The sequence below is a fragment of the Temnothorax nylanderi genome, unplaced genomic scaffold (assembly GCF_030848795.1).
Source record: "Temnothorax nylanderi isolate EJ_2023f unplaced genomic scaffold, tnyl_v1.0 TNYL_tig0030_pilon, whole genome shotgun sequence".
Classification (NCBI taxonomy): Eukaryota; Metazoa; Arthropoda; class Insecta; order Hymenoptera; family Formicidae; genus Temnothorax; species Temnothorax nylanderi.
This window is the reverse complement of record NW_027249092.1, coordinates 723,723-746,087: the sequence shown is the minus strand read 5'-3', so window position 1 is coordinate 746,087 and position 22,365 is coordinate 723,723. Positions and strand designations below refer to the sequence as shown.

At 36.4% G+C, this 22,365-nt stretch overlaps 1 protein-coding gene and 1 long non-coding RNA gene across 4 annotated transcripts in view; one reads left to right on the top strand and one right to left on the bottom strand.

Moving 5' to 3' along the window:
* The window catches only part of LOC139770496 (uncharacterized), a 65,441-nt gene that overhangs the window by 20,398 nt on the left and 22,678 nt on the right, over positions 1 to 22,365 (bottom strand). The gene's annotated exons all lie outside the window — the stretch shown is intronic.
* Ubx (ultrabithorax) overlaps positions 1 to 22,365 on the top strand; it is a 98,245-nt gene that overhangs the window by 71,001 nt on the left and 4,879 nt on the right. For 2 of the 3 annotated variants that reach the window (XM_071702488.1, XM_071702490.1), the window contains 2 exons: positions 4,252 to 4,660; positions 16,609 to 18,350. In XM_071702488.1, coding sequence (XP_071558589.1) covers positions 4,252 to 4,568 — 317 coding nt within the window. In that variant the 3' untranslated portion in view covers positions 4,569 to 4,660; positions 16,609 to 18,350. Of the gene's footprint in view, positions 1 to 4,251; positions 4,661 to 16,608; positions 18,351 to 22,365 lie in introns of those variants that run through there. The other variant, XM_071702489.1, reaches the window with a different exon arrangement.

Genomic DNA, 22,365 nt, shown 5'->3' with positions numbered 1-22,365 from the left:
GTACGTAATAGTACATACTTACTATAAATACATGCATTGTTTTATATAACATTAAAATCTCTTGAGTTAAGGTTACATACGTTTGACAGGCCTAAAACTAGGTCGAAATTAACGAATTTATTGTGGTAAAATTATATATATTATATTTTTTATAAAAATACTTATCTTGTAAAATAGTCTTTTGAGAATTTTCTCCTGAAAATTAATAAAAAATATCAAAAATTGAGGTCCTGGCAGCTATTTTCCCAAACGGTATTTGTAAAAATGTAAAAATACCGCGTTCGCGGTACCAGAGATACCTCTCATGTAAAATAAAAAAAAATTTCCGTTAAACTAGATGAAGAAAACTAGTGCTTGTCATAGCCGATTTTAAAAATATTGAATATTGCGATTTTTAACTACGAAAATCTGTCTTCTTTTATTTATAAAAAAACTAAGTCATAAATCGAAAATATCCTATGACAAGCACTAGATTATTGTATTAAGAGTAACTGTAAAAAATTTCATGTAAATCGGTTCACTAATCTCTGAGATATTTCTATTACTAGTGCTGATTTTTAAAATACTGTTTCGGGAAATTAGCTGTCAGGATCTCAATTTTTGATATTTTTTATTTAAATTTTCGGGAGATATTCTCAAAAGACTACTCTACAAGACATATATTTTTATTTTTTGATAAAACATAATTTACCTGCAATAAAAATACGTTAATTTTGATTTAGTTTTAAGGCCTGTCAAACGTATGTAATCCCTTAATATTTTCTATGCAAGTAATAGTTTTTTGAAAATTTATCAAATTAATTAGTACAGTTAAAAGTTTTTCGAATTTTAAATTTGAAAAAAAAAAAACATTACAATTGGAAAACACAAGTGCATAATAATAATACAGGAATATGGAGTATCTACATTCATTTAATCTTTGTCTATATGTATAAGATTTTTGTCTTTATTATGTTTCAAAAATATAATTCGATCTGGTTAAAATTCTCTATATAACGTATGTATTCGAGCATTAATTATTATTTAATTTGGAAGCAAGAAATACAAGGCCTCCCTACGATTGATGTATCGTTAATCTTACATACAAAAACTGCCCAACGTTGCGGAAACTCGAGGGGGTAAGCCTACAGGAGATATCTCAGGAGGAACTCTGGGAAGTCCTTCATGGACCCAATTCACTTACTTTGATTTGATTGGTCCCATGTATGATTCGACTCCGTATATATACGTGCACGTAGCACGGGAGGGAAGCGGAAAAGGAGTGAGGGTTACCAAAGGCAAGCTTTGGCATCGTGTTTTGCAAAGTTATATCGGCAAATCCCCAGCAGCAATCAACGTATTGGCTGTTCTTGTTAGAGTTGGCAACCAGTTAAGTCGCTCCCTGCCTCAGTTTATGGTCGAATACGTCGAAACTCGGCAGATCTCTTTCAACCGGCATTCCCCTTCACATTTGAAACTGTTCTCAACGATCCGAAAAAAGCATTTGATTACTTGGTGAAATTTTTTTCATTCAACAATCCGAGTTCCAAGTTTGATCTTTCCAATATATTGTTCTTTTCAAGATCATTTTCCTTTTTAGCTTGCTTTTTGTAACAATACAAGAATTGGTTGGAACGAATTGAATTAATAATTATAAATTGATAAATATTTGAAAATTTTATAATGATTTCGAGTTTGTAAAAGAAAAAAAGTTTATCTCTCTCACAATATTTCGTGATATGATGACTTTAAACTTCTTTTATTACAACTCAGACTTTTGGAAGAACAATTCGTCGGACGAAGGTTTTCGCGTGGTTGAATTTTTTTAGAATATACGGGCAAACATTTTTCAAGAAAGGCGTGAATAACGACCGAAATATTTTTCGCTCTTCTAAACGTGCTCTACGGTTTTCCCACTTTGCTGTTCAGCCAGCCAATCCCTCCCGGCATGCCTTGCCGATCTCCTTCTTCTTTGTTCCTCCAAATGAAAGCATTTTAGGGTCTCAGCATAAAATTTATCCACCCCTTCGGTTAAACAGCTATACGCATCTCTTTTTACTTCACGGGGAGTGCGGTAATCTTGATATTTCATCCCCTAATTTCGTTTAGTACGCGATATCTCATGGATGAGACGTCATGCAGAGTAAGATTTATAATTTGAATTTGAAACATGTAAATGCGAGTAAATTATTAAAAAGAAAATATAATTTCTATATATCAGTATTACGCATTTTTGCAAAATTCGTGTAAATATATTTAGATGTCTCATGAAAAATAAAGAATTTTATTATTCATTAAATAACAAGTCAAAAAATATATAAAGTATTTTTCTTTTTTTTCTATTTTTTACACTTTACAGTTTTATGTTATAAACTTTTTTCGTAAGAGAAATATTATTTTCTCTACGGAAATCTTAATTAATCTCTAAATTTTTATCTTAATCTATAAATAATTAAGAATGAATCTCTATACGTATATAATAAATAGCAAGTAGTGTTACAGTATTCTATATTTCTTATTTGTATACATATAAGAAATTGATTTAATTAGGATAGAAAGCTCTTAATTTTATTTATAAAGTTCGAAAAAGCCTATCGCTCTTGATCTACCTCGATCACGTTTCGGTACGTTCGCGTGCCAATAAAATACATCGAGAGAATGATTCTGCCGGGGATAATAGGAAGGTTTGATAGAAGATTCCGAAATGGAAGGGAACCAGACTCGATGGGGTCCGTGTGACAAATAACCGTTAAAAACGCAGCGCCGTAACTCCACACCCTTCCGCGCGGTGCGAACCCGGCATGACAACCTGGCGTGAGAATCGTGGGGGTGTCACAGGGTGACAAAGGGGACGGGTAGAGATGCCCAGAGGGCCAGAGGGGTAGTAGCCTGGACGGTAGAACACTTGATTACGTCGCGATAACAGACATCATGCTGATATAAACTTTGTTTTAGTATGATATGGATACAATGGCTGTTTGGAATTGTAACTGTATATGCATGAGTCGTGCGCCATGTGACTTTGTACATTTTCTACATTTTGATAACAGATCAGCATAGATCAACTTGAAACGTTACTTTATTACACGATTTGTTTTATATCAAGACGTTGAAACACATTAATCTTGCGTATTTGAAAGCAAATTGTTATATCGCAATCCTATGTTACAACTCTTTTTAGGTTGTAACACTATGAGTCTACTTATAAACCTTTAAGTTTTCGTCATGTTTAATATCTTTATTAACATGCATTTGAGGTTTTTAGTAAGCACTATTCTGCTAGTAGTTGTATCAGGAGATATTATGTGGAAAGAAATTATGTGGAAGACTATAAAAATAATATATGCATTTTTTATTCTTGGTCAATTACCATTGATCAATTATACTTTTCGAGTGGGACCGATCCAAGTCGAACGCGGAAGGATAAGCCGATAGAGCGAAAGTCGTTATATTATGGATATTTATGCACTTGGGCACGCACCGTATGCGAGCAAAAATAGAGTAAAAGGAGTCTGCTTACGGCCGAGAAGAGAGGTTGGTTTAGGTTGGATACCGGTGGCAGAGGTGAAACGGGAGGGTTTTTACGAGGCAGTAATGGCCGATAAGGTGAGCTTGCGCCCCCACCGTCGGGGCTTACTCCGCTACTGTACCCAAGTGACTGTTCAACAGTACCTATTCGCTGTCGTATACTCCCTTACTTTCTCTCGGAACGACTCGTGCCACGCTTTATTTTAAGTCGTTTACACATTTTCTTTATCGGCACGAGCCTCGTTTATATCGCCGCGTCTGATATTCGCAATCCGAAGCGCTATGGGATATCAGAGATTCGTTAGAATGCTCTTTTAATAAGTATTTTAAGTGGCAGCTCGTAAAGATAACATAACTTGTTTTACAACAAGATAAGCAGCAGAAATGGGATGACGAGACGATGAAATCTACACACTCAGGTCTCATCAAAATATCTCGCCAATATACATTTCTTATTAATTTTAAACTTGAACTTCAAGTACTTTGACGACGTTTATGCGGAGATATGGTTCACATATTGTTATTATTAGCGAAATAATGAAATTTTTTTCAACGTACCATCTTGTCTGAAATGCAATTCGCGCGCGCGCGCGGTGTATTGACAAGAGTCAATTAACATTTTCTGAAAAATGTCATCTTTTCAAGCGCTATTTTATTTGTAATTCTTACGGGAATCGGGTAGATGTAGCATGAAAAAGAAAAAAACGAAAGAGCCCGCCACAACTCTGGTTTCGTTGTTTGCAGGGGCGAACGGAATGCGCAGGCGCGGCCGACAGACCTACACGCGCTACCAAACTCTGGAGCTGGAGAAGGAATTCCACACGAACCACTATCTCACCAGGCGGAGGCGGATCGAGATGGCACACGCGCTCTGCCTGACGGAAAGGCAAATCAAGATCTGGTTCCAGAATCGGCGAATGAAGTTGAAGAAGGAGATTCAGGCGATCAAGGAGCTAAACGAGCAGGAGAAGCAAGCGCAGGCGCAAAAGGCGGCAGCGGCAGCGGCGGCGGCTGCGCATCAGCAGCAAGGGGGCGGTGGGGGACCTGAGGGGGGCAACTAGGGGTACGCCCTGCATCGGAGCCCCCCTGACCACCCCACAGCTAATCCACACCACCCTCTACTAGCACCGCAATGTACACAGCTGTATTAAAGGTAAGTGTCATTTGTCTGATAATTTTCTTTACTGCAACTTTCTTTTGAGACAGGCGTTAATTAATCCATAACATGATCTTTTGATTGAAGAAAAGTCTATAAATCTCTAAAAGTTTTAGTACATACCTGTACTACATTTATATTATGTTTCTTTATGTTTTATATTCCCAGTAATGATATCAATAAAAAATGATATCTTTATCTCCACAAAATTGTTTGCTATTAGAAAATTAGAAAAACATATACATAAAATATTCGAGTAACTATATCTGTATTAATAATATTATTATAACATTTATCTTTACTGTTTTATGAGATATACTTGTACATATATGTTTTTCGACAATATTAAAATATTGTCGAAAATTATATAAAATTGCAATTGCACACTCTTTGTGAATTAACAAAGTGAACGTATACGCTTGATGCAACAGTTAGGATCATGTGCTATGCACTAAAAAAGTGATAGTCGCATAAACGTTAAAAGCAGCGTTAAAAATGAGATTCGAGCTTTTAGCAGCAGTGGCTTTAAAATTAAGTTTACTCGGCGGGCTTAATGAGGATAAACCGCGTACAAGCGTGCCTTCATAATTTTCTAAGTTATGTTGTATTCACGTGTATTTAACTTGCGCTGAACGTGCATCCCGAGGGAGCGACGAGTGCAAACTTGAAATATCGTATTACGTTTATCTTGTCGTTTCTGCGAGTACCGAATAAAAAACTTATCAATTTTATCGCGCTGTTCTTGCTTCCGCTACTCTAAATGATCCTGATATGAGGTAAAATTACGAAATTTCGTATCGTGGATTTCCTAGTCGCAGAATCGAAAATTGTCAAAGCACGTAAATTCAAAAAGAAGAAAGTTGCTTAGAAGTGATAGAGTGCCTGAAGCAAGCAGATGACACAAAAAAAAAGAAAGTAGAAAGCGCAGTTAGGTAAAAAAATACCAAGGACACACAATACTAGTTTCGCTACACTATCACAAAAAAATCGCTATATAATTTGTATTTCTCTTCGAGAGCGAACTATCCATTCTCGGAAAATAAATGACCCCTTAAATTGTTCGGTCGAGACAATCTATACAAACTATAAAAAAAGGTTCCCGTTTTTTTTTCACACTTTCACTGATAAGTGAATCTTTGTCGCTGCAGGAAGACTTCTCATATTTGAGCTAAAAAACAGGCCCTAGAAGTACTCACACTAACTTTAGTTTAAACGTAGTTCTGATTGTCAATTATGTTACGCGCGCATATTTTCTTTCCTACAAACACAAATATTTTTTATCGATTATGCTTAAATATCTTTTATTTTTTGAAAGCTAAATCATGTAGTATTAAGTAATTATTAAAACGGCAGAACTTTTAACTAAATTTTTTAAATATAATATACGTAAAAAATAAAATATTGCAGAAATACTGCCATAAAAAATCACAAACTAATTTATTACATATACGTTCTCAAAATATTTAAAAACGTCTGCGGCAGAAAAGAAATACGCCAGGCAGAGAACTACGATCGAAACTCCTCATTCTTCGGAACCTACTGGAGCGCTTAATATCTCTTTTTTGGTATCTTCAGGCGACGAAGAAGTTCGGGCATAAATTTTGTCCCGATTGCACGTAATATTACGCCAGCGAAGCGATTCCCCGATTAACTCCGTGGATTGCGCCGTAATTGTACGCCACTTGAATCGCGATTAAATAATTCTTCGCCAGTAATATTTATTTAATCGTGCTTATTTAATCGACCATATCGGAGTAATCGTACTCTTGAAGTAGAATCGTTATCGATTTATGCCACAATCATAGAAACATAAAAATCCGCTTGTAACGGAAATTTAGATTTAAAAATTAATTTATTTGTAACTTATTTGTGTGTTTCTGATATTTTATTATTTCTATTATTTTTATATATTTTTCGTACATTGTGTGAATTGTTTATTGTATGTTTTATATTCTTTTTAATTTTCTTTTCTTTATGATTAATATACATTTAATACATAAAGCAAATGCAGATAAAGAAACATGTTTGCCATTACGTGAAGAACTTCGTAAAAGTAAATCGCAGAATATTTTATTCAAAAAAAGATGAAACATAGATTTGTTTTTGTAAGTCGCTCTAGATATATGTGAAGATAAATTTTGACAGTCGACATGAAAAAGCAATTTAGAAGAGTTTTAATGGTCAATGTATGGGATGGTCGCGGCGATATCGAATGATTGATTCATTTGTTCTGTCAAGTTAGAAATGTTTGTGAATGCTTTTATTATAACATTCGTATATTAGAAAATATATATAGATAATATTTTATAATAATATAATGATATTATAATGATAAATATTATAATATCTTTATCTCTCTTTACATGTGCTTATTACATTACATAAGAAAAAAAATTTATTGCACGAAAATAATCTAATTAAACGTTTCAAATAAAAGATAATTCTATAATATAAATATTATAACATATGTATACATATATAATATACACGCCATATATAATATACTGCACATGGCAAGCATGTTCTAAATAGAAATAAACACGTTATTTATGTAATCAAGATCATTTCTGGCTATAATTATGATTAATTTAGATCAATTTATGTTAATTAACTATTTATTTCTCAAATTAATGAACATTAGATGCTCTTTAATTTTTAATTCTTATTTTTCTTTATATTATGTATATACTATATACATATAATATATGAAAGCCCCATTGAACAATTTTGGTAAAGTCAGCAGCAATGCCATCTATCCATTTCAAATGTTTCTGAGTTAAGTTATGGCTGCTTCGTCCTTCTGTTCACGTGGGCGTGGCGAAGGCGTGGATATCTGTTTTTTGGCATTAGTTTATCATTTATTATAAAAATTTATTGTTATTTTATGACACAAAATTATTTAACTATACATTGACTATGTTAATTGTCAACAAATATACATAAAATATGCTAAATACGGAAAATAACATTCAAAATTTGAATCATTCCATGTAATACTCCGCGAGGTGCCTACTTTACATGTACTTAACCACTCTCATGATAGGTGGCAGCACGAATCGGCGTTATTCGGTCGATAACGCTTTGCCTCTCTTACCGACTACTCTGTCGGTACATAACGTAATTTAGAGTTTGCCTCTACCCACCAAGCAGGATATATTGAGCGGTAGTTCGATGATCGCCCGTAATGCGCTTTATGGTTTGTTTTTATCGACGTGGTTATATAGTAACTCACGGCTTTCCTGTTTCTCGGCGTGGTGAATCGAATCCGGCGCGACGCGCCCGTGTGCGCGGCACGCTGGTATTGGTGTCGTATAAAACGCGCGCCGTGCTGAGTCGGCAGGGCTATTCACATTTTCCCCGCGAATGCATTCCCGTAGCTATCGATCAATAATCCAATAAACCCGCGATTCGCAGTCCCATGAAGAGAAAATAAAGCATGACGCCGCGTGATTTTATTGCGTAGTAAAGCGTGATTTCGACAGATCGATGCGCGCGATCACTGTCGCCTCTTCGCGCGCGCGTTTACTTACTCGCTCGCCAAACGGGTAGGTCAGGGATCTTTATTGGCTGTAAAAGAAGACGTTACGATCCATAAAAGCGTTTATAGCGCTCAAGTAGTCTTACCTCGCTTCTTACATCCCGGTTATATCCATTACCCCTTCCGCGGCCTTTCCAAGGGCGGCCACTGGCACGCGTTTTCTCTCTCTCTCTCTCTCTTTCTCTCGAATGCCTTTGAGATTTACAGGTTACGCTCCCGGTAACACCTCGTAAACTTGGCTTAACGACTTTAACCGGGCCTAACTGCTTCCTTCCTGCAATCAGACCCTGACCTACCGTGCACACGGTCGTCCTAGAAAAATTTCGAGATACCAATTGCACGTGGCACTGTTTTGTGATTTCATCGAAAGATTTTAACATGTTTCTCTACTCGTTCAGATGAAAGCAACACTTTAATTCTACAAATATTTACAAAGTATAATACTTTCCATCAGCATTTTTTTTTTCAAAATTATATATACCTTTTTATTATGATAAAATTATTGTAATTTACAATTATGTAATTAGAACTTTATTATCAATTATAATATTTACTGTGAAAATATATGATAAGTAATTTACACTGTCGTACTTTCAGAATGCGCTAATATTTCTTTGAGTAATTTCTTTGTATATTTTATAATTTCAGATTATACTTCATTATAGTTTCATAACTTCTATTGTTACGCTAAGGTAGTAATTCTTTTGACTAGTTCTATCATAATATTTACGACTATTATTATTAGCTGATATTCTCTCTTTCAATTCTTGTAAAGTTTTCATTCAATCAGAATCATGTAGGATATCCATATAGATATTAACAAAAAGACGGAAACATGAATGATTTGTAAAATTGATTTAGAAGGGAAGATTAATTATGAAAACTTTGATAATGATGACTATCTGTATCAATCATTATGTATAGTGTGTTGCATTTTATTAAGTCATTAATTATTTATTATTGTGCAATTAATTCATCCATTTTTAAAAATGCTGTGTCGAAATGTTGAATCGAATTCATTATTGTTTTTTTTCCGCGATTCTCGTGGTTCTCTCGCTTGGCTTGCTTCATACTGCGAGAATAATTCTGCACAGGAATCATGTTTCGACAACTCACAAATGACAGGTTATCGTGATTGATTTTAGTTATCTCTTGATGCATGATATCAAATAAATGTGAAGATTAAATTTTATACATGTTATTAAAAATATATGTATATATGAGAATAAATGGCGTAGAGTATTCTAGTTTTGATAAATTTTAAGTAAGTTTTTATTTCTTTTTTAAAAGTTATATTCAGTTAAGAACAAGTGTTTTTTAACGTTTTACGCGAGATGTAATTTTAATTGTATATAATTGCCAATATAAAAATAACACTTTAACATATAGGTACATTATTGTTATCGATGTTCTTCTCAATCAATCAAATTATGACTAAATAAAGATTATCGAGGCATTTTGCTATTGTTTCATAATTGCATGTACATTTTCGGTACTTATCGATGAAATAAGAATTTTACAAAACTTATTCTCGCTTGATTTTACCATAAAAAAGTGAGCAGTGCTGTAGCTTTCGGTACCATTGCATCACATTTACGCAACAATATAAAAGAAACCGCAATATAAATACTCAGAGAATCCCTGCGTTTCAAAATTCTGAAATATAAAGAAGAATCACGTGAGGTAAAAAACAGACAAAGAATTGGTACCGTTTTTTTCTTTTGGTTTCTCTTTTTTTCTTTTTGTATTTTCTGTCTTTTATTCAATGAAGTATGGCTGAAACAGACCGTGGGCAACATTGTGCATCGACCACCAGAAATTCTCAATACAAAACCTAAAGTCCGCATAATTTTATTTCTTCTTTTTTCAAGAACCTACTTAATGCCACATGTAGCATATGTTTACTTTGCCCCTGGTTAGTTATACTTAACAAAAACGCGACTTAGCTATCCCAGTCGTGACACGAAGATCGCTGCAACATTGCCAGATTATTTTACACAGTTTCCTTTTTATCATTTTTATAATCGAATATGTTAAAAAAAATGTGATGTGCTGTAACATTCAATGATTATAAAATGATTAATTTTAAATGTCTAGTGTATTGAATTTGAAGAATAATATTATTAATAATATTATTATGATAAAAAAAATAAGAAAGAACATTATATTAAATATTGTCTCATCTTGTTATATCATACCTCGTTATATTAAATTTAAAAAAAAATTTTGTTTGCATGTTTATGATAAAAGTATAAAGTATATTAAGTGATCAAGCAGCTTTTATTATAATTAAAATATGATTGCACACGCCAATGTGAGCTATTGCGTGCTGCATTTGCTATACAGGAGAAGTGAGTAAATTATTTCATTTAAAATCGAGATTGAAAGAACGCGTGTTTGATCCAACAACAGATAATTATATATAATTTTTAAGTGCCAACGTACTAGTATCTACGTTGTAAACTATCTATACTAATTAATTTTATCCCTCTATTTACGCGGATATTTCCGATGTGTAGATAGCTTATTTATGCATGCCGCTCGAGATCAGATTAAAATAAAAGTGGAGCGAGATGAATACATTCCTTGACCATGCTTATATGTGTGATAAATATCGTCCGCTCAATTTATCGTCCTTCCGTTTATATGCTTTATGGCTCTATGATGGAAATACTTTTAATTTGCATTATAGGGTAATCTTCTTGCATATATTTTCTTATAATCATATAAACGATCACCGCACGGTATATATTACTTGCAAAGAGACCGAAAATATTTCTAAAAACGACGCAAGTTATATATTACGCAAGAGCGCGATGAACAAAGTTTTGACCACAAATAGAAAAAGTGATACAATAATAATATTAGAAAAAAAGTATTAGAAAAAATAGAAGAAAAAAGTGGAAAGAAAGAGAAAGAGAGAGCTCCGTTGTGCGCTCTCCGCGCACTTCCGCTTCTTCCAAAGTTTATATAGTCGAACAATCATCTCGCTCACCGTCGCGACTTCCCGCAGAGTGTATCACAATTAGCTGGCATCTTTCACCCCATACCATCATCATACCCTCCACTCAACTTTCATAAAACCTTCCCCTTTCTTTATATAAAATCTACGGATACCCGAGCCAACATGAGCCAAATTTAATGAACTGCCACGCAAACTTTTGAGAGCTTATTTCAATATTATGATGAATATAAGCGAGTTGGCACTAGCTCAGTAACGCCAAAAAAATTCATAAAAGGATATATTTAGTTACTTTACAGAACACATAATGGATTGTATAACTTGCAAATTGAGAAAAGACTGAGTGGACCATAATTTTTTATTTAACTTACAGAACGTTGTAGCAAAGTTAAACAACATAAATCAAATTAACGAGGAAGATTAGAGGAGATTTTAAGGAAATACTATTTTATTCGAAAATATTTGCTATAAGTATTGAATAACTGAAATATGGGCAGTATATAATCATGATATGATATTCATGATGATTTGATGATATCGGGAGGGCATGATTAATTGTCATTGCTTTACATTGGAAGTGAAGTTGCGAAGCGGAAGGTATTTCGAAGCGGCGGGTTTTGCCCTCGCTGTACACAAACTTAAGAAGTAGATGCGGAAAGGAGGGGACATAGCAGCAACGTAGTTAGTTATACGCCGTGCATGCTGGCAACAGCGCCGGTGTGTTTTTCATTTTCTTTATATCACCCTTGACGCTCGTAAAACCATTACCCATGACCAAGCGAACGCAACTTCTGTATAAGCCCTATCGGTGTGCGCGTATAAACGCGCGGCGTCGAGACATTCTTTGATGATACTGGAACTTCTTTTACTTGCGCACTCCTGTAGGTCCGTAAGACGAACCCAATTTCCTCGGCGACGGCAAGTCGACCCTTCGGATTTGTCCGACATGCCCACGGGAAGAATTCAGTTTTCTCGTTGGCGATTGGTTACATCTTTTCTCGGCCGTTATCCTTTCGTAACGCATTGTTTCCAATGATTTAACTGGCTGCACGCCGATCGCCATTGCCAACATTCGGTAAATTCAAAAATTATCAACAATCCTGTTATCCTGTAATTTATTTCAGATAACTTGTCGTTAACGATATCTGAATTCCTAAAGTGATTGTCGTGCTACATATATTCTTATTCGTTTATTGATTTATAGGTTTTCGAACATTTCCTTCAGATATCGGTTACAAATATTTTTAGGTTTAACTATATATTTAACTGTTTAGTGTGAGCGACGCCGCTGAATTTCGTTATAGTTAATGTCTAAAATGTTCAAAGTTCTGTTCTCGCGAGGTCGGGAAAACGAGTCGGAGATTCTGATGTGTAGATAAGTCAGTTAGCCACTCGCTCTAGCATGTTCCGACGTGGTGCATTTTTTACATAGGTATTTTCTTATTGCTCTTTCTTTTCTCTCTTTCTCTTTCGCTCCCACTCATTTGTAACGAGTGATTCATCATCGGTGTCGCCTTCTCTTCTTTCTCTGATTAACTGGCTGGCTGGCTGGCTAGCTAGCTGGCTGTTTGGTCCCTGGATCTTCCGTTCTGTTTTTTTTTCTTACTTTCATCTTCCTCTTATTCCTCCAAGCTACTCCATATACTTATTTTGTTCCTGCATTGAAGTCATATCAACACATAATTCTTCCTTATTATTTTAAAAACATACTTTTAGCTTCCGTATATTTTAAAATCTCATTATTCGTTAATATTTCTGATCTGTTGAATTTAAGTTTTATCTTAAAGTAAAAATTTAAGAATTCTATATAATATCTTGCGAATAATACGGTTTTCGACAAATTACTTGTATCTATAATTAAGACGAGCATGTCATGCGACGAACGATGTTTTTTACTTTAATATATTATCTCATTGGTGTGAAAAGATACAATAATATTTCTCATCAAATATTTATAATGAACATCTGCGGTGTAAACACAGCAGAGGTATAAGAAAGAGATTTAAAGCCAAATTATTCATTTCTTCTCTACTTTACTCATCATCAAATCTTTTTTTTTTAATTTTCTATTTTACAATAAATACAGTAAATCTGATAAATAAAATCTGTTTTATGAGCAAAGAACAAAGATGCACAAAAGGAGCCCGTTTTTGCGTTTTTAGAAAATTGCATTGTGCAGTTGTTTTTATCGTTATTTTATTATTTTTATCTTTATTACATGACACAAATTTAATGGCCGTACTCGTTGACAACATAGCATGTTCATATTTCAGTAGACTATCGATTTAAACGAAAATAAGAAGATATTTTAAAATCAATAGTGTTTGAAGACAATACTAGTTTACGCGCCGACGTTTCTAGCTTCTTCATTTCCCGATAAAACTCATCATTTAAAGATTCTATTTTATCCGGTGAAGGTGCTATTGTTTTATTTAGTATTAATGAATCTTTAAGCGCGCGGAGGCCGGAGTACTGCTCGAAATATCCATGCATTTTGATTAGTATTGAAGAACGAGCATCGTTCGTTTCGAAAAGTCCACCTTTGGACCGGAAGGTGGGATTCCAGTAATTCGGTCATGGAATGGATGGGCGACGACGAGAGAGCGAGAGGAACGATGAAGTGGGCTGGGTGAAGGGATAGGATAGGGACGGGAGGGCGTTTCACGGCACCCTGCATGGGGTAGCTTGCAACCTCACGCGACACTAGAGCCATCTATATCCCGGGAGATTTATGAGTTCCTGGTGCAGCGGCTGCTCGTAGCAACTACACGCTACACAATATCGGTATAGGACGATGGTAGTGCTGCCCCCTGTCGCGGGACGAGCGCACTGTTGCTCCGCGGGGGTTTCGCGCACTCGCGTTCGTTCAACGCCGTCCTGGCAAAAAACTCGGACTCGATCTCAATCCAAGCCCCTCTCCGAGCCCGTCCACCGGCCCGTCAGCCACAGCTTCGACGATGTATGCATCCATAGGTGTACCTGTTCCGCCCTTGAGAAATCGCATATTTTGTACCGCTATGGTTTCTATACATGGCGCGCGAATTAATATATCTTTTTGGGGGCTGTATACCTGACAAATACAAGATGGATGGGAATTCACTATTTCTTGTTACACTAATATCTTATTTACCACAGTAATTGAACGAATTTGTACGTCGAACAATAAAATTTACTATTAAGAAAACTATTAAGTAATAATAATGAATAATAACTATTAGTAATGACAATAATAATAATAGTAATAAAAGAATATCTTCTACATCATGTCTATTATCTAGATTATAAAGTACCAGCAATTTTGGTTAAAAAAATGTTTCAAACAGTAATATAAATTATGTTTCTAATCATTCTAATGTAACTACATATTTTTAAATATATTTTTGATAACATTAACTTTGAACAAACTTGAAAATATATGCATTAAAAAGAATATATTAAAACATTAATTGTTACTTCATATGTAGATGCTTATATTTATTCGTTTTATTATCAAGGGACGAAAATTGCATCAAAGAATAATACACACACACACACAGGCAGTTCCTACATATAATATAATTAAAAGTTAACAGCACAAAGAGGCGAGGTATCAGCCCTGATTTCCATTCACGATCGGCCAAGCGTAGAGAATGGCAAGTCGAGATTTTCGAACAGCCCCCCAGACACAGCCGTCCGTTCGCACTCCGCGTGATATTCTGCAGGGGTAACCAATGAGTATGGCCCGGAGTGGGGGTTCACCCCTGGTGCTATGCGAGTACGGGACGATGACGACGACGATATGAGTACTGGTATCCTACCTATCTACCTATGCTTCTACACTCCATCCCACTTCACCCCATCCCCTTGATGCGGCCGGTTTACGAGCAACCTGTGGTAACGAGAGCGATAGATAATAACTGCTCCGTGCTCAATTCCACTCCCCTCCCCGCACCCCTTCTCGCCCCTTTTGTCTTTCTCTCTTCCAGACACGCATCTGCACAAAAACACGCACGTGCGCATGTTCGTATACATATATAAAGCCAGCTGCAATTCTTTTAATCTTTTGCGGCTCATTTCTCGAATGCTTCCTGCAATCTGATTAAATAGATCGCACCGATATTGCGTGGAAGAAAAGAACTGGTTAAGATTTATTCGAACAGAAAAAAATAAGATTAAATTCACTTCTATGTACGTTCTATGCCGATTTGTGAATTTATCGTGTGCGCGATTTTCACAAAATTATAATTTCGACATTATTTTTACTTCTCGATATAGAGAAAGTGTCTCGGCGAATTACGCTGAACGCGCCCGACGTTGTTTTGCAGAGCCATATCGAGAATCGTGTTTCTGGTTTTTGCGAGTTTTAAGTATGAGAATTTATGGCGGCTTAAAAACTCTAGTTTCTCCTTCGGAAATCCTGATAAATGCGCGCAGGAAGGACGCTTAGGTATGTACGCCAGACTCAGTTTCAGGGCGTCGCGTACTCCTGGAAAGGCGAAGTAATTCTAGGCCGAACAGCAAACGGCAGCTCAAACGAGATACAAGCGCGTGTAAACAATTTCCAAGTAACAAGGGTTGCGCGAGTTTGAAGAGCATTCTAGAGAACTGTTTGTTGGCCAAAGTCACAGTGATATATTATATTAATATTGATTCCCCCTTATAATGATAAGGAATAAAATTCAGAAAAAAGATTTATTGTATTGTCAAAAAGATAACTTTTGTAATACACATTTAAAAATTATGTACTCATTAAAACTTTTATTTTATTTACGTTCTAATAATCAAGTAGGATATCCCTGAATGTATAGAATTATTACAATTTATTTGTTATCTTAACTGTTTCTTATCTAGCACAATATTGATCGTGTAAACGCAAGAAAATGAAACGAAATTAGTGACGTAAAGTTCTGTTATCTCTCATTCCCCATGAGATCTAGACTAACCCTTTCGCTCTTAACGTGAACTATTGATATCCCGAGATACCAATACTACCAAAACTCAGGCTCAACGTGCATGTGACCGGCCAAGGCACCATGTGCATTCATTCTATTACAAAAGAAGCTGCTGAACCAGCATTCGCGGTCCGACCCATCGCATCCCTAGCACGTTGTATATATAAACGTCCCAAGTCAAACTCTCAAACAGTTGGTTTTACACGAGTCTCGTTCTCTAAAAAAAAAAACTTTTATGGCTCTAAAAAGTTTTAATATTTTGCATCGTTTCAATCCGATCATTATGACAATGAAACAATCAACAACGATTTATACATAATTTAATGATATTCTTAATATCTTATTAATAATTAATTTAATTATGATTTCTTATTGAGATAGTTTCTTTTGCACTTTGTTATCGCAAAATTATGTTTGCTGCTCATTGTTAAAAATTGAATGCGTTCTAAATATAGTAACATGTGTACAACATGTGAAATAAGTTAACACTCCGTCGTTTCTGTTTATGCTTCAGGTGAGTGGCAGGCTGCACCCGCTGTCTCTGCAATGCCAAATAGATGGTCGATGTGCGTATCTGTCGATCGTCAATTTATCGGTTGCGGCGAATCGGATGCTGCACCCGGTGAGTGACGAACCTTCCCCACCATGGCTACCTCCCGTAGCTCACTTTGACCGATATGCTCCCAGACCAATCAGTATCCAAGTACACACAGTATCATCCATATAAGCCTAGCTCTGTTGTAGTCGTTCCCCTTTCTGGTCTCTCTACCTGTAGTTTCTGCTTTGGTGCAGTAGCATGTAGATAGGGGGTTGAATTATCGAGGGTGGCCAATCAGCCAACGTCCGCGGATTCGGGGTGTCGTTTGCGAAAAATCGACCGAAAACAGAGTCACATTCTCCGATATGCATTGCGATAAGTTGTACGCAACTTGGAAACTGAAATACGTAACGAAAGGGCTACAACTATTCATAGGGTTAAAATATAGGACGTAAAGAAAAAAGCATTTAACTCTCTCGATCGGCGAGATTGAGTCGATGTTAACGATTAGTTCGTGACGAGCTTAACAGAGACACGACTCTTTTTCATAACTCGTAATGTACAAAACTGCTATTAGCACGATTTTCTCCTCATTTTCCTTTGTTTAATATATTTTCTCTCGAAAATGCGCACTCGATACAGCCTCGCAAGAAAGAGAGAGAAAGAAAGAATGAGAGAGGAAACGATAGAGAGAAGAAGTAATTTTATCTGTTGATGTTATGTTTTTGTTATTTTTTTTATTATCTGCGAAGCAATGAGAGAGTGCGTTTATATTGTTACCACTTTCGCTTTGCTAATGGTAATTTTCGCTCATCTGTTATAGAAAGACTGTTTTATTTCATTTCGTTATTAATTAGAATTATTATTTGAAAAACGTATACCGGCAAAGTGAGACTAATGATGGAAACGTACTTTTTTCGATTGGTACAAAATATATATATACATATATATATATCGATATTCGATAATTTTGTTAATATTGTATAGAAACGTTTATAATGTGCGTCTGCTTAAGTACCTGCTAAAGCGGTCAAGAGTGCGCGGTCTCGAGATGGATATCTCTTTTGAAATAAATTTGGAAAGAATCTTCTACCGAGAGGGAGAAGGAGAGAACGTTTCTTTTTTTTTTTTTTTTTCAATCAACATCGGTCTGAGAAAAGCAAAACGAAAGGATAGATTACAAATGCGAATATTGTAATGTATGTATTCTATCTAGTACCTAGACGCCTGCTCTCTAAAGAGATCTGTGGCGCTATCCTATACAGTAACTCTATTCTAGTTAATGAATGTATACGAATAGCCGCTAAGAGGATGCGAGAATAATACGTAAATGCAGTATTTCTAAGAGGTATGTAATGTTAATAGTTATTTATTTTGTGGATCTCTCGGAACAAATATTTCATTGCTCTGCTGTGCTATACGTTATCAATTAGGCACATAGTCCTGTTAGGGGTAGGCGTTACCTATGCGTAGTGGTAGTTATTTGTGTAAATGTTCCGCGTGGCAAATTTTTCTTTTTTTTGTAATATATTAGAGTACTAACTGTCTACAAATCTGAATCCTGATTATATGTAATCCGACAGCGACCAGGGCCGAACTAGCTGCCTATGACTAAGATTATATTCCGGCGTGTTTCGGGACGGTTGCCGTTTTGAACGATATTGTAATATTACATTGATTATACGATTGCTAAAAAAATAAATGCGATGTAAACTTAATTACACGTCTTACGCTTCATTGTCTGCGGCCCTGGCCGTAGCAATTCATCCTGTACCAAATCCGTTTTCCTTGATTCCGTCATTTGTCACTCTTCGCGATACGAATCAAATTTTAGGAATTATTACATACGATTATTAAATTACGTACGCGCGAGCACGGTCGATCTTTATAACAACAATATAGTTGTTTTCTAATCGATTGAAAGACGTATGATCCGTTAATCCCGTTATTTATCATCAATGAAAATCTTACTTTAACGCGAGTGACATTTTCGTCCGCGTTTCATTAACAATTCCTTAACGATATCACGATGTAGAGAGTGAAGAACGTGCGGCGTTTGCTTTACGGCACTTAAAACACTCGTTAGGCGACGTCATCGCGGTACAGGATGGAACCGCCTTAACGGGCGCCGCGTTGATCCGGAGTTGAGCTTTCCACGGACAGCCATAAGTCTCGCGACGCTCCGAGATATTAATATGTTATTGCGGAAAGACTCCCTCATGAAAGTCGACAAGGACTGCAAAAATATGTCCCGCGCGTCTCGGCGTCTCCAGGGGTGGCACACACGTTCAGCATAACATGGTGGATGCCGCTATCGTTCGCTATTCCTATATACGTGCGCCAACACGCACGAGCATACACAGTCGCATATCCACATGTACAGACGGAAGCTCTCGTTACTACCGTACACGTAGCGGGGAGTGGTTGGGGGCAGAATTCAGCAGACGCCATTTGTATTAATGAAGCTCCCGACAATGGTGCACGCCCGATGAATTATGTACCTACGTTCGAACCGAACGAAGGTACATAACCGATCTAGGCGTAAGTTTGCTATTGGCCTCACGCAACACTTCCTATTCTCTGATCCTTTTAGTTATAACTTCGTGATCCTCGGTTCCTTAATCTAAAGATGAAACTGATCCTGCCATTCTTCGAAAATCACGTTTAGAGATCCTATTACACACGTGCTTTCATACCGTGCAAATGTCATTATCCGAAACCCGAGAAATAAAGATCACATTTCTTGAAAATCAACGCTATTTAATAAAAAATATATATATATCAAAATTTATCCAAGAAAAATGGAAATAATCTGGAATTTATGTTATGGGTTATTAGTTTTAAAACTATATTGCATATTGTTAATTAACAATTTATATACATATTACGTATTGACTTTTTCATGTTTTTATTTAGTTGTATGCACCATTTTTAATCCTGTTGTGTAAAATAAATTGTGTTCTTAAATATTTACCGTCAACATTGATTAACATATTAATTAAAAGCACATTCTTAAGCCGGTAAAAACATAATTTTGATCAAAACGGAGGCATTAGCTGCGTAGCTGCAATCTATTACGTGAAAAGACGTAGCGAGGCATCCATCTCGCCATGGCACGGATAAAACGACCGCTTTACTTTGGATTACAGGGGGAACAATTTACAGCAGGCACAAGAGCACCTGTTCGTTCTTGAGGAGATGGAAAGGTAGGGACGCGCACAACGCGAGGGGTAGTCTTTTAAGGGTGTGGGAATAGCGTGCTTTGCAGACGTTGCGGTAATTGAATCCCAGTAAGTCCCTCTATATAGGTGTATCCACTTAAATGTATAACACTATTCTCCTCCTTCTGCGCCATCTTTCTTTTGCTTCTTTAATCTTTCCACTTCTCTCCTATCTCGTGCAATGATTTTTCGTCGGTGGTAGATAGATATTATACGAAATTTTGCTCACAAGTTTCTTGATTCGGCGAAGCGGCTTTCAAATGAGGCGACTTAGATATATTTTTTGTCCTCAGTTTAAAAATTTATATTCTTTCTCTTAAGTCTTTTTTTATAATTTTTATTTCTCTGAACCTTATAATACATTCCTTATTTGTTATCGAATACATATATTTTTCTATAATATATTAAAAGATGAGCTTGCGCGTGCCACGTGTGAAAAATTCTTATCTTTTTATTCCATAAGAAATCAGCAATAGGTTTCACTGTGAAAACTCATTCTGCCGTACTCCTCGAGGAGTCTACTATTCCAGCAACGAAATCCTGATGTACGAGCTTCACGTTTCAGCAGCTCCTTGGCTCGGGCCGACTGATATGAATGTGTTAGGTGTAGATGAGCCTAGCGTGCTCCGCCCTCATATAATTACTTCACGCTTCTCTCTCCGTAACCTGGTGCCCTCAGATACTTCCTCCCTTCTCTCCTCTTCCTTCTCCTTCCCCTCCGTTTCCTCCTCTTCTTCCTTCCCCCCCCCTCTCTCTCTCTCTCTCTCTCTCTCTCTCTCTCTCTCGTCAGTGATGTTCTAGCGGTGTTTCTATATCGTCGTGCTCTTGCAGGGTGGTTTGCCCGTAGTTGCATGCACCGCTCGCAAATACCATCGTATCCTGAGCGCTTGGTATAACAAGGGGGTTGGAGGAGGATTCAGTCGGGTTTGAGGGGGTGTTGTGCAAAGGGGAGGTTATTAGGCAACGCAGCACCTCATCCCTCATCCACGTAACCGCGCCGCAGCGTGTATTATGTAACAACACGGAAACGAACTGTGAGGTGGTTGGTTGGCCGAAAGAGAGATGGAGAACGGTTGAGTAGGATAGAGAAAGAGAAATGCAAAAGCCTCGCTGATGTTGCTCTTGCTGCTGCAAATATTACACGTATTCGTAACGATGCGCTCGTAACTCTCGGTTAGTATCTGTTATTTCCACGAGTGTTGAATCATTTTCGATTTGAGCACAAATTATACCTTCATGCGTTTCAGGAATGTTCGTTAAGATTCGACTACGCTAGCCAAGATAATTCATTATAGTGAGTTTTGGTATTGAGTTTTCTTATCAGATTCCTGATTAATACATTCTATATATATATTAAATAAAATATATTTAGATATATCTCAATTTATTGTATAATTGCAATATATGCGTGTCAGTGGGATCAAAATTTCATTATATTTTATTACATTTACACTTATATGTGCTGTATTACACATGCATAAGGCAATCTGATACTTCTTCGGATAAATTCAGAGAACAAATCCCACTAATATATGAATCTAGAACTTTAATAATAGCTGCTAAGTTTGGAACACATACATCTCACGGCATTATCAGAAATCTTAATTTACAATTGAGTTCTGGCGGTTTAACGGACATTTTGCGGCCAATATAATGTCTAATAATTCTAATAATTCGCCGGTTTAGAGATGAATGGTGGGAGGGAAGGGTGGTGGCGCATAGGGTGAGAACGTTCCCTGGAGCCGTGCCCGGGAAGGTAGGGAAGTGAAACCGAGATGAAACGAACGGCGAAGCGAGGGAAGGGGAAGACAGAGAGAAGGAGGTATGGAAGTAAGGGAGAGGAGAAGAAGGAACAGGTCGACCAAGGGTATGGGCCGAGGAAATGGAGGGAAGGCCAATTAGAGGGCGGGAAGATTTATCTGCGGGCGACGGGTGTGCGGATAGTAAGGGGTAGGTTGGTCTCTTCTGCCTAGTGCACTTGTATTATTTCTTGGTTGGACAACCCCGTTCAAGATAACGGCAACGTCCACCTGCTATTGGCTGTTCCTAATCCTTTATGAATTACTTGTTAATTTAATTTCCCGTTGTCATCTGCATAACATGGAGAATAGCGTACCATTTTTATATACGTGTTCTTGTATGATTGTGCTTAATTTATATGATTATATGGAAATAATAAATTATAATTATAATTTATTTTATTAATCTCTGCTTTCAATTCTTTCTCAACAGCAGACGGAATTTATAAATAAACATTTATCTTTAGACATCATATAATTCTGTCACAAAAACATTCAGTATATCGTATACAAACTACGCACAAAATAATATTTTCTGGTGATGTTGCATGTACGAATCTTCAATTATTTTAATAAGGAGCTTTGACGTCTTAAGTGTCTAGATGATAGGATCAAAGCATTTCCTCGGTGATGTCAGTTTCTTTCAGTATTTACATGAGAAACACTGCCCAGTGCTGAATATATGAGGGACAATTTTATCTTGGTGGATGATA